Source organism: Phaseolus vulgaris, chromosome 2 (assembly GCF_051622355.1).
Source record: "Phaseolus vulgaris cultivar YP4 chromosome 2, ASM5162235v1, whole genome shotgun sequence".
Lineage (NCBI taxonomy): Eukaryota > Viridiplantae > Streptophyta > Magnoliopsida > Fabales > Fabaceae > Phaseolus > Phaseolus vulgaris.
Genome location: NC_143499.1, coordinates 41,437,976 through 41,450,013, shown reverse-complemented (window position 1 = coordinate 41,450,013; position 12,038 = coordinate 41,437,976). Strand labels below are relative to the sequence as shown.

The 12,038-nt window shown below is 32.9% G+C and overlaps 2 protein-coding genes across 4 annotated transcripts; both read right to left on the bottom strand.

Annotated features, from left to right (window-relative positions):
* Positions 1 to 324: 324 nt before the first annotated feature.
* Positions 325 to 1,792, bottom strand: LOC137809494 (uncharacterized). Its single transcript, XM_068610602.1, has 4 exons — positions 1,511 to 1,792; positions 767 to 1,069; positions 465 to 692; positions 325 to 411 (listed from the first exon to the last, which is right to left on the bottom strand). The coding sequence occupies exons 1-4, from the start codon at positions 1,790 to 1,792 to the stop codon at positions 325 to 327; spliced, it is 900 nt and encodes a 299-aa protein (XP_068466703.1).
* A 5,114-nt stretch (positions 1,793 to 6,906) lies between these two features.
* Positions 6,907 to 10,581, bottom strand: LOC137812135 (14-3-3-like protein C). Of its 3 annotated transcripts, none has more exons than XM_068614044.2 (7): positions 10,169 to 10,581; positions 9,664 to 9,970; positions 9,495 to 9,582; positions 8,678 to 8,787; positions 8,408 to 8,556; positions 7,277 to 7,326; positions 6,907 to 7,200 (listed from the first exon to the last, which is right to left on the bottom strand). In XM_068614044.2, exons 1-6 carry the CDS (start codon positions 10,239 to 10,241, stop codon positions 7,277 to 7,279), a joined length of 777 nt encoding a protein of 258 aa, XP_068470145.1. In that variant the 5' UTR covers positions 10,242 to 10,581; the 3' UTR covers positions 6,907 to 7,200. The 3 variants fall into 3 exon arrangements, with proteins under 3 accessions (XP_068470145.1, XP_068470147.1, XP_068470146.1); XM_068614046.2 differs by having other exon boundaries at positions 6,907 to 7,195; positions 10,169 to 10,563; XM_068614045.2 differs by having other exon boundaries at positions 6,907 to 7,192; positions 10,169 to 10,563.
* Positions 10,582 to 12,038: the final 1,457 nt, after the last annotated feature.

Below are 12,038 nucleotides of genomic sequence, written 5' to 3'. Positions count from 1 at the left end.
ATGGATTATTTCATGACAAATTTTGTTTGGTACAAGTTACCATTTTGGATTTTGTTCTAGTAAAGAAAAGAGGGATATTTCTCAATCAGAGTATGTAGTTGAGGTATGTTAAACTTTGAGATGGTTACCGGATTATACCCTTCAAGCTTCATGAATTGACTCTAAGGAAATGATGGGGCTCCACCTACAGAAGATACTCTGACGTTCAAGTTAGTAAGAGCATTTTTTTTTTATCAGCAATAAAAAATAAATAAATAGGGACCACTTCAGGGGTGGTTCAATCCTTATACAGAAAAACAAGACATCAAACACCTAAAAACGCGTTTACCAACCCAACACACCGGCACCCAAACCAACTCTAACCAGAATCAATGAAACAGCCTCATACAAGCCAAAAGATTTAGAACCCAACTAGAATAAGGGAAATAAACAAAATTAGACTTTGCAACAAACCAAGACCACACCTTTACTTGCATCGAAGCAAACACTTCAGACACATCTATCACACCTCTATTGAAGATGATCGAGTTCCTATGTTTCCAAATTTCGCTCACTATACCAACCCAAATTGCACTCCAGACATCATTAACAGACTCAGAAGCCTGACTCATCCTGAACTGTGAAAAGTTTGTCAAAGGGTCCTTGTGGAACACGAACGATACACCAAGCCACTCGAAGCACAAACACCAAACCTGCAAACAAAAAACAAGTGACAAGACGACTCTTCCTCCTCCCCACACAGACAACACAAAGAATTTTCAATTACCACTCCACGCCTTGCCAAATTAACCCTAGAGGCAACCCTATTCTCCAACACCCTCCAAGCAGTGATCAAAGCCGAAGGCAAGGCTTTACACCTCCACAACTTACTGTACACCGAAGAAGACTGCCCACCTTGAACCCTCCTTAAGTGAACATATGCTGAGTTTACAGCATAAGTTAGACACCCCCCAACCTTCCAAACCCAAACGTCCTCCTCTCCCACAAACGGCTTCACCTCTTGTAAATTCTGAACCAGCTGTTCCAACAAAGCCTTCTCCCAGTCAAAAAAAGATCTTCGCCAGTCTAACTGCCAAACCCAAACATCATTAAGCACTACAAGAAAATCATGAAATAGAAACCAATTTTTAGAGACCAAAATAATTAGTTACAATAGGAACTAAAATAGAAATCATTTTAGAAACTAAAAGAAAAATTGGTTTCTAAATTAGTTTATATTATTTTCTATTATTGTTAAATAGTTTCTAAATTGGTATCTAATTAGCAACCAAGGTTTTAACTACCAAATATTTAGTTTCTAAATTTGGTATCTAAAACCTTGGTTGCTAATTAGATACAAATTTAGAAACTATTTAACAATAATAGAAACTAATTTAGAAACCAATTTTTTGTTTAGTTTCTAAAATGGTCTCTAATTTAGTTACTATTGCAACTAATTATTTTAGTCTCTAAAAATTGGTTTCTATTTCATGATTTTCTTGTAGTGAAGCCAATGTCCAAGCTCAGCCACCTTTGCCTCTTTGGCCGAACTTAGAGAGTATAATCTCGGAAAAACTCTCTTCAAAGCACCACAACTCAACAAACTATCCTCCCAGAAAGAGATATCTTTACCGTTACCCACTTTCCACTTAAACCCATCTTCAAAACTTCTTCCCCAACCCTCTGAATCCCAAACCTGCTTCAAATCTTTCCACCAGAGGGAGCCCCTACTAACCTTACCACCCTCTCTTAAACTTCTCCACCCACCGTATTTAGAAACAAGAATCTCTTTCCACAACCCTCCTTTATCCATTCCCAGTCTCCAAATCCACTTTCCTAACAATGCCAAGTTAAAATTCCTAATCTCAACGATTCCAAGACCACCAACGTCTCGAGGCTCGCACACCTTGTCCCAAGAAGCCTAAGCAATTTTCCTTCCTTCGGAGCCCCATCCCCAAAGAAAATTCCTTTGTATACGAACTAACTTGTCCACCACCACAGAGGGCATTTTAAACAAAGACATAAAGAAAAGCGGGATAGAGGAGAGAACAGACTTGATCAAACAAATCATCCCTGCCATTGACAAGCACCTGCCTTTCCACCTAGACAATTTACTCTGCACTTTCTCTACCACCCCATTCCAACAAGCACCACGCTTATGACACCCACCTACCGGTAGTCTCAAGTACACAAAGGGAGTTGTCATCACATTACAATTAAGCATAACCGCGAACCGCTGGATCGAACTTTGATCCAACCCTATCCCGCCCAACCTGCTTTTTAAAAAATTCACCTTAAGCCCAGAAGCAAGTTCAAAACACAGCAAGATCGCCTTGATATTAAAGATACTTTTAGAATTAGCTTCACAAAAGAATAAAGTATCATCAACATATTGCAACATGTTCACCTTCACTCTATCTCTCCCAACTTCTAGACTATCAATCAAATTCTTCTCTTCTGCCATCCTAGAGACTCCAGCCAACCCTTCTGCAACTAAAAGAAAGAGAAACGGAGCTAGCGGATCGCCTTGGCGTAGTCCCCTCCTAGGGATAAACTCCCTAGTTGGACTACCGTTAACAAGCACAGAAACTGAAGCGGATTCTAAGCAACACTTTATCCACCGGATCCATAAATCGCAGAAACCCAACCTTTTTAGCATATAATAAATAAAATCCCAGCTTACCGAGTCGTACGCCTTCTCATAGTCAACTTTGAAGAACACACAAGTCTTCCTTTTTCTTTTATATTCTTCCAGCACCTCATTAGTTACTAGTACACTGTCCAACAGACCCCTACCTTCAATAAAAGCCAACTGTCTCATATCAACAACTTTACTAATTACCTTTTTCAAACGTAGAGACAACGCTTTTGAGATAATTTTATACAAACAACCAACTAACGAAATAGGTCTGAACTCACCGAGTTGTATAGGATTTTCTACTTTCGGGACAAGACAAAGGAAAGAGGCATTTGAGCCTCTAGGCCAATGACTTTTTTCCGCAAAATCCTTCACAACTGACACCACATCCAACTTTATAAAATCCCAACAAAACTTTAAGAAACCAAAATTAAATCCATCAGGACTAGAACTTTTTGAACTTTCACAATTCCAAACCGCAACCCTTATTTCTTCCTCAGAGAAGTCACGAACCAACATCTCGTTATCAGCTTCCGAGATAGAATTGAACCTTACATTATCCAACCTAACCGCACAAGTTTCGTTCCTGGCAAACCTATCTTCAAAATAATCCCTGACCTTTTCTTTGATCACAACCTTATCCTCGCACCACCTTCCATCAACAAACAATCCATGGAGCTCGTTCCTTGTCCTTCTCCACTTTACTGACGAGTGAAAAAGCTTTGTATTAAGATCCCCCTGTTTCAACCACTTTTGTCTTGCTTTTTGAAAGATGACCACCTCTTGCTTAAACATAACTGTAGTAAGTTCAGCAAGGAGCAACCTTCTCTCCTCCCTTTCAGACTCTTCTAACCCCCTATCATCATCCAGTGTATCTAACTCATTAATCCTTTTTTGTAACTCTTCACTAGCAAAATTAACGTCCCCGAAAACTTCTTTGTTCCTAACTTTTAGGTCAGCTTTAAGCTTTTTCAATTTTTCTTTGAAGATATAAATTCCAAACTAGTGTATAGAGTGAGTATAGTGTAAGATATGAGTTGAAAGTACTCTCGATGTGTTGTGTTTTATGGTGTTATGTGAGTTTTTTTCTTTCCCTTATTTAAGGTACTACTCTCTCCCCTTCTCCTTGTACATGGTCTTATTATTGGCTTAATTCAATAATAAATGTTGTCTCCTATTTAAGGCTGATTATCCTTTATTATTGGCTTAATTCATTAATGTCTTTAAATATGAATATCGGTAAGTGATTTGTTTATACGCAATATCGGACTCGACCCATAACACTACAACCCTATAATCTCAGGCACAAGTTGATGACGCTAAACTAAGTTTAACCTAACGATCTCCAACCGAGCCACCTATCTCTCAATTGGGCTTGATCGATGACACTACAAATTTATTTAAACTCTTCAGTTTTGTGAAAGGCATTTACTAGTGTTGTTTGATTTGGTTTTGGTATGTTTGATATCCGAATTTGGGAATTGAATATTTTGTATTTAATATATTGAGTGTTTTAAATATAATTAAATTAAAAAATATAACTTAAGTAGTATAAGAAGGACAAATTGTTTATATTGATATTTGGCTTAATTAGAATGAAATGATTGATTTACGTTGTTAATAACTTAATTTTCTTATAGAGAAAAGTTTTGTTAACACTATAAACAGTAAATAACATATATTTGACATTTTTTATAATAATATAATAATATTTTTAAATTATAAAATAAAATAAATAAAATAAAATATTAATTTATGAAAGTATTAAGTGTATCTTTGACTTTGATAATATTTGAACTCTAAGACCTGAGAACAAAAAGTGTTGTTGATACTCTTTAGAATGGAAAAAAGAATTTAACACCCAAATAAAGTAAAATAAATATACTTGACAAATTATTATAATAATATTTTAAATTAAAAAATAAATTAAATTTTATTAAAATATTAGTTTATTGAAGTGTCAAGTGTACGTGGATATTGTTTGCATTAACCTTTTAGAATTTATGTTTTAGGTAGATAGGAATTACAACTATTGTTTGTAGTGTTAATATATCATTAACCTTTTAGAATTTATGTTTTAGGTAAATAGGAATTACAACTGTCACGCATAACTCTTTTTTGAGGAATTTTTATCACTTTAACTGCCTAGGTTTAAACACTAAACAAAATCTAATATGAAAAACAATGTGGGTTGCACTGATGAGAAAAATTTGAGATCACATAAATAAAGTTACATTTAGAAATGCAATTTTTGATGAGGATGAAATTTCCTGTCTAACACAAATGAAAGGATGGATATGAATTACATATCTAAATAAGATAGCTACTTTTTCTTATCAAGTTGGTGCTTGTGTTAAAAACATGCTTACAAATGTTATAACATCTATTCACCTATATATAAACCTGGTTCAAAGACTCACTATTTCAATTTGGACTTCTAATAAGTTCTCAAATCAATAATGTTCCAAGTTCCTCAATTTAATAAAGCTCATTGTTCATGATATAATTTAATCAAAATCAGCATGTACATAATCTGTCATAGTTCTGAACAATGAGAGGTAGTGTTGATTTTTTGAATTACAAAAGCAACGGAATCACACTGCTAGCCATTACTCCATATTGGACAGGAAAAGTGATAGTTGACTGGTGGATAGAAAAGCTGCAGAGGATAGGAATAGTGATCAGAATTAAAGTCGTCATCATTGACAATCACATAGACTACATGTTCAAAAGTACTGACAAAAAACAAGAAAATATATTAAAGGCAATGTTTTATGGGTTGAAAGTAGCTTGATTTTTAGCAAAAATTAACCTATAGTGGTCTGTGAAAGCAACAAAAGAAGGAGTCGTGTTACTGCATGACACAGAAAATAAATAAGCGCATAAAACAATTTTTAGCTGCTGCGAAGTGAATTACTTGCCCTGGCTAATTGAATCATGTAGTAATTAAACCAATGGCATTAAAAGATTTGACTGATAATATCAAAGGTGCTGATTAGAAAACGATATGAAGGCAAAGCCAAACGGAGCTTTCTAATGCTTGTAAATGGGTTTGGATACTCCAAGTTCCGTATTATTAATATATTATTTTTTTCGATAAAAAAATTATTAAGAAATATTCAAATTAGTAATCATATAATTAATTTAATTTATTATTAATAAATTATTAAATGTCGAAGTCTCTAATTAATTTTAGTTCAAAACTGTGTAAATTTAAAATAAAAATGTGGATAACATGTTAGGCTAATTGAAATTCATTGTATGTAAAAGATGGATATAATTCTTAACAATGAGGTGATGACAACATGAAACCTAAAAAAAAGTTGATTAAGATAGAGGGAAAAGTCATGTTCATATAATTTTGCGTTCTTAAATTTTCTTTCAAAATTAAAAAATAAGTTCCTTTGATAATGATGCACGTTGCTCACTTGGTTATTAAGATTTTATTATTATTAATTCTGATTTTGTTACCTTTAATTATTTTACTGTTATATTGCATTAATGTGATTTTGTTATCTAAAGTTATTTTACCGTTATATTGCATTAATGGTCAGTTTACAAACCTGTTAATATTCCAATTTTATAACTTTCAGTAATTGTAATTTTATTATATATATAATTGAATAAATAAAAAATAATAAGATCAGTTTTACAATTATGTTCAATAAATTTTTACAACCTTTTGTCTTTTATTTTTTTTAATTAGTTCCTCTTCTAATGATGATGTCCTGATTTATAATTTTGATGGAGTTAATGAAAATAGACCAACTCGTTTTTTTAAGAACCCATTCTTCTTTAAAAGACTAGAAGACCAATTATGTTGAGTTGAGGAATTAAAATCATTTTATACGGATTTATCTAATGTTAACATAAAACAGTTCAATAACAGTGCATCTCTTTCATTCACAAAGCAGAAATAGCTATGATGAAGAATGTCTTTCCACAAGGACTAAAAAGTGTCCATAGAGCATTACAATACGAATTATTGACATTTGAAATACACTTTATTCTTTATAATTTGGTTTACAAAATGACTCTTTTAACTTTTTTACTTTCAGTTTTACCTACAGTATGCCTTCAGTATTATTGTGAATTTACAGGGTGAGCATGATATTAAGCCTCCTATAAAAAATAGAAAAAAGGTTAAGTTAGTAAAAATATTTGTTGAGATGGCCTATTCAATCACAGTCACATTGCTATGGTAGTGGGAAATGGTGAAACTCCGGTCAAACACCTAGAAATTTCTGAAGGAAATCAGTCCATAATTCAATTTTCTTGTGGAGCAATGATTAGCGTAATTTTAAATGTATTATGTAAACAGATAAAAGAATGCAAGATAGCATCCTCTTAGAAAGATGAAGTCAACAAAATGAAGCAATTCACTAAATTGCAGCGAAACACCATGCAAATAAACTCGTCTCCAGTAACAGAAAGCACACACATAGAATAAAAGGATCACAAAGCCCTACGGTGATTTTCTAGAGACCAACTCCATGTTCTATTACAACATCCTAAAGGTAAACTATCGGGACAGAGACTAGCCTTCTCGTATGCACATCAATTCCTAGCCAATACCTGCTTCACTTCATTGCAAAATGTAACTTTGTTAAGGTAAAAGGTAAAACTCAATACCATCTGCTGAGTGGGTAGATAACCTACCTATGCCTCTTCACCACCCGTAGCTCGGGCAGAATCCACCTTTTGTTCTTCTGTTAAAAAATGACAATATTTAATTAACTAGGGAATCATAGATACTGGAGTTGGGTTGGCAGGATCACAGAACAAATAAAGAAAAACAGCTATAAAATAAAATGAGAAGGAATAGCAAAGTTTGAAACAACAGCAAATAAGTATGGTTGACAGTAAATCAACATCAAATATGATAACCAATAGAAGGAATAAATTAGTTTAAACGAAGAATTGAAAAACAAAACAACAAGACTGGGGAAAACATCACCTAACGTAAAATTAAGTTGTCTTTTGGTAGAAGGAATTTAGTAGATTAAGATCACATGAAATATGAAGTTACACATTTGTAAAAGCTTTTCAATAAGGTCAACATTTTAAAATTTGTTGCTTGAATAAAGCAATTTAACAGTAATATCTTGATAAGATTTCCCAAATCTTCCCTAGTTAATTTTCAACTTAGAGTGTTACAGTGCGAGGTACAGGCTTTTCTTCTATACTCCCGAGTTTAGGTTTAGTGTTGACTTTTCTTGGAACAAATCAAGACCCAATTCTGTACAGGTTATTACCATCTCCTGCTTTCAATCTTGTTTGGAGACAACAAAGTAAGAATCAATATCTACTCAGCTGAACAATGTAGTGCATTAATAATAACAGCCATAGAAACCCACCAGAAACTTGTGTCATAAGTTTCTCTCCAAATAAGCATAACATCACATAAAGGTAAGTCACAATGACCACAAACAAATAACCATATCAACCATAAATCATGACAGTATCTACTATACCTGAAATGGACTTTCTATATCATATAAAAATAAAATTGGACAAGTCACACTGACACTCAAGGTTTCAAGAAATTATTAAATCCAATAATACCCCTCCCTCTTTTGACATTACTTTGTCCTCCCTTATCTGTGTACCTACATAATAATGGTAAGGGTGTGTGGTTTTACAAGTCATAAATAAACAGTGTAAGTGAAATTTTGTTAAATCACGGAGAATGTGTAATTTACACTAAAAAAAATCATCTATTTAATTGACATTGCAGACAAAGTCCATCTAACAAAGTGATAGAGAACATTGATTTCCATTAATCACTACCTCCGTCTTCAGGGATGTCAGAAGTCCACAAGGTGAGGTTGTCCCTCAGAAGCTGCATAATTAGGGTGCTGTCTTTGTAAGACTCCTCGCTCAGAGTATCCAACTCAGAGATTGCTTCATCAAATGCCTGCTTAGCAAGGTGACAAGCCCTGAAATATAAGAGTGCAGTGTTAAATTTGTTAAATAGACCCACTTAGACACATAGTATACGAACAAAGAGGGGAATCAATAAACAATAATACTTTCCGGACAATAAAATAAAATTAGTACCTTTCAGGAGAGTTCAAAATTTCATAATAGAAGACAGAGAAGTTCAAAGCCAGACCCAATCGGATAGGATGTGTAGGTGGTAACTCAGCCTCCGCAGTAGTGGAAGCTGTCTGAAATTATGAATTGTTCAGACCAACATGAAAAGGTGGAAAAATACTTTTGGTAACTTAGCAGCCAAATTCATATCAGTAATGCCTACATCTAAATAAATGTCACAGTGCCACACTGCTAAAACTGATAAAAAGTCATGAGACAGATACTTGGTATAATGATATTATGCCTGAAAAATAAGAAATAACCTACTGTATTCCCACTCCCTCAGTTAATTTTTCCCTCATTAACATGTATGCTACAACCTTGATGATAAAGAACCATTAGAATAACTACTTCAATATTCACATGGCCAATGATTATGGCTAATAAACCATCGACAAGTGAAGATAACATCAACATAACAACCATATTAACATTAGTGCCGACAGTATTCCAATCATATGATATATATTACAATAATAAATGGTTGACTAGACAATTACCTTCAGGAATTTTTTAAAATGGCCAATAGTGTTTGCACTTTAGTCAATGACTAATTAGCTTCATCAGATTAGCACAAAGAAAAACCAATAAGCAAGACTTGCAAGTTAATAATAAAGGAATGCAAAAAACATATACGTTTTTCTTCTCTGGCCCTGGTTACTGGAGACATGCTAAGAAGCAAAGCACCAACAACATACATCATGAATCACCAGGCATCAAACATCAAGAGATTTTAAAATTTTAACCACAACAGATGCAAGAGGTCCAAATAGAAGCATACCTGATACGCTTTCATGGAATGATCAGCAGCCTCTTTTCGCTCATCACCGGACTTGAACTCCGCTAGATACCGGTAATAGTCCCCCTTCCTGCAACCAACAACAGAGACATCAACACACAGGAAACTCTAAATCCACAGTGAGAGACAAAAATGACTACTCAGCACTCACATTTTGTAGAAAAAGACACTAGGTTCACCAGTAGTGCTAGAGGGGATAAGGTGCTCATCAATAACAGTCATGATATCACTGCAGATATTGGACAACTCAGACTCCACCTTCTGCCTATACTCCTTTATCCGCTTCACACTCACATCGTTCCCTTTGGCCTCTTCCTTCTGCTCAATCGACGAAAGAATCCTCCACGAAGCCCTACGAGCACCCACCACGTTCTTGTACCCAACCGAAAGAAGGTTCCGCTCCTCAACCGTCAGTTCCACGTTTAGCTTCGCCACATTCTTCATTGCATCCACCATTTCTACCATACCAAACACTCTAAATCTCAGAAGTCGTCTCCACGAAATTCAAATTCAAATTTAAAACCACAAAAAGTTATTTCTAAACTAAACATTTAGGTCGGCACAGTGGTACTCTCAAATCTCAACGCAGAAAAATCAGAAGAAGAAAAAAACCGAGAGAGTATAAGAAACTCAGATAATGGATTACTACAAAGCACCTTCATAGCGTTCGGCTTGTTCGGCGAGCTTGGCAACGTAGACGAAGTTATCGCGTTCCTTGGTGGAGGCCATGGAGGATCTGCAACTTTCTCTCTCCTCTCACTTTCTCGCTCTAGAAATTTGTGTGTGTTGTGTTGTGAGTGTTTGCAAGTTGATGAGCGAAGGGTTTAGTTGTGGAGGGACAGGGCACGACGGCACGGGTTGATCGTGGGGGATGGAGAATCCCCACGCGTACCGAGGAGAGTGTTTGTCACGCGTTTGTGTTTAGGGGAAGGAGGAGGAGGCAGTGATGGTGACGGGAGAGGGAGGCGCGTGGGACTGAGAGGGAGGCAAATTGATTGGCGTTTGGTGGGCATTGAAATTTCAAATTCACTTTTTTTGTCTTTTTGAAAATGAGGGGTTTTTTGTTCACACGGAAACATTAAAAATTATACTATTTTTTTTTGTATGGTAGAATTTTTCATTGTGCTCCATTTCATCATTCTTGACCCTTCGATATAATTTAAAATAATTTAACATCAAAGATGGATTCATTGATTAATTTCAACTGTACACTCGGTTATATAGTTAATTCACATTTTGATACAATGTCTGTACTGAAATAAATTCTAAAATACATATTTTTATTTGGATTATATATTTTAGAATATTAAAATTTAATTTTTAACGTTTTAAAATGTAAAATTTACAAGATTACTGTATTGCATTGCATATTCCGGAACTGATATTTATAATTAATAATTTATTTTCAGAAAAGATAAAATTAAAATTTCAAATTATGGAAGGGTATCATGTAACTGCTATGGTACCTCTATCATATATTTGAATGAATTAATATGATATTGATTAAGAATGTGTTTGTATCCAACGATGGATTTTAATAGAACGAAGAAAGACGAATAAAACACACAAATCAATGAATAAAAAATAATAAAATACAAAAATCGAGATAAAATTGTCTTTAACATTCTTTTTTCGACGATTTGCGAAGATTGTTATTAAATATATATATTATAATAAATATATATTCTATAATTATTATATTAAATATATATTATATTTTTTATATTATTAATCTATTTATATTATAATAAAATAAGTATAATTAATTATATAAAATAAGATAAATAATAATTATTATTATTAAAATATTAATAAATATATAAAATGATATATAATAAAAAAAATAAAAAATTTATGAAATAATAAAAATAATTAAAAAATTATAAATAATAATTAATAATGATAAAAATAAATAAAAGTAAAATTAAAATTAATTTATAATATATATTTTGTAATTATTAAAAATTTACATAATATCATTAAAAATTTAAAATTTTCCTTAATTTTATTTTTATCAAATATTTAATAATATTATTAATAAAAAAAATATTTAATAATAATAATAATAAATATAAATATAGTTATTTATATAAAAATATTATTATTAATTATAAAAATAAATATATAAATTAATTATTTATTATTTATATATTTTTAAGATAAAGGTAAATTTATAAATTTACATTTTACACCTTTTAAAATAATTAAAAATTTACACACAACCATCACATCATTCACAAAATTCAAAAACTTTCATCACAAATCTACTATAACATATCTCAATCCAAACAACCTCACTTTCCTCTTAAATCACTTCAAATCCACTCCCTCAAATCCCCTCCCCAATCCAAACACACCCTAAAATATGGTTCTACTTTGAGTTACATTATTTGAGTATTTTTTGTTCAACCAACCCCATATTCAATTTGATTCCATCAATGACGAGTTGGTCTATCAAGTCTAAAAAACTTAAATATCATTTTAAGCTGTTAAAACCATCAATAATTGTAGTAAATAAATATAATA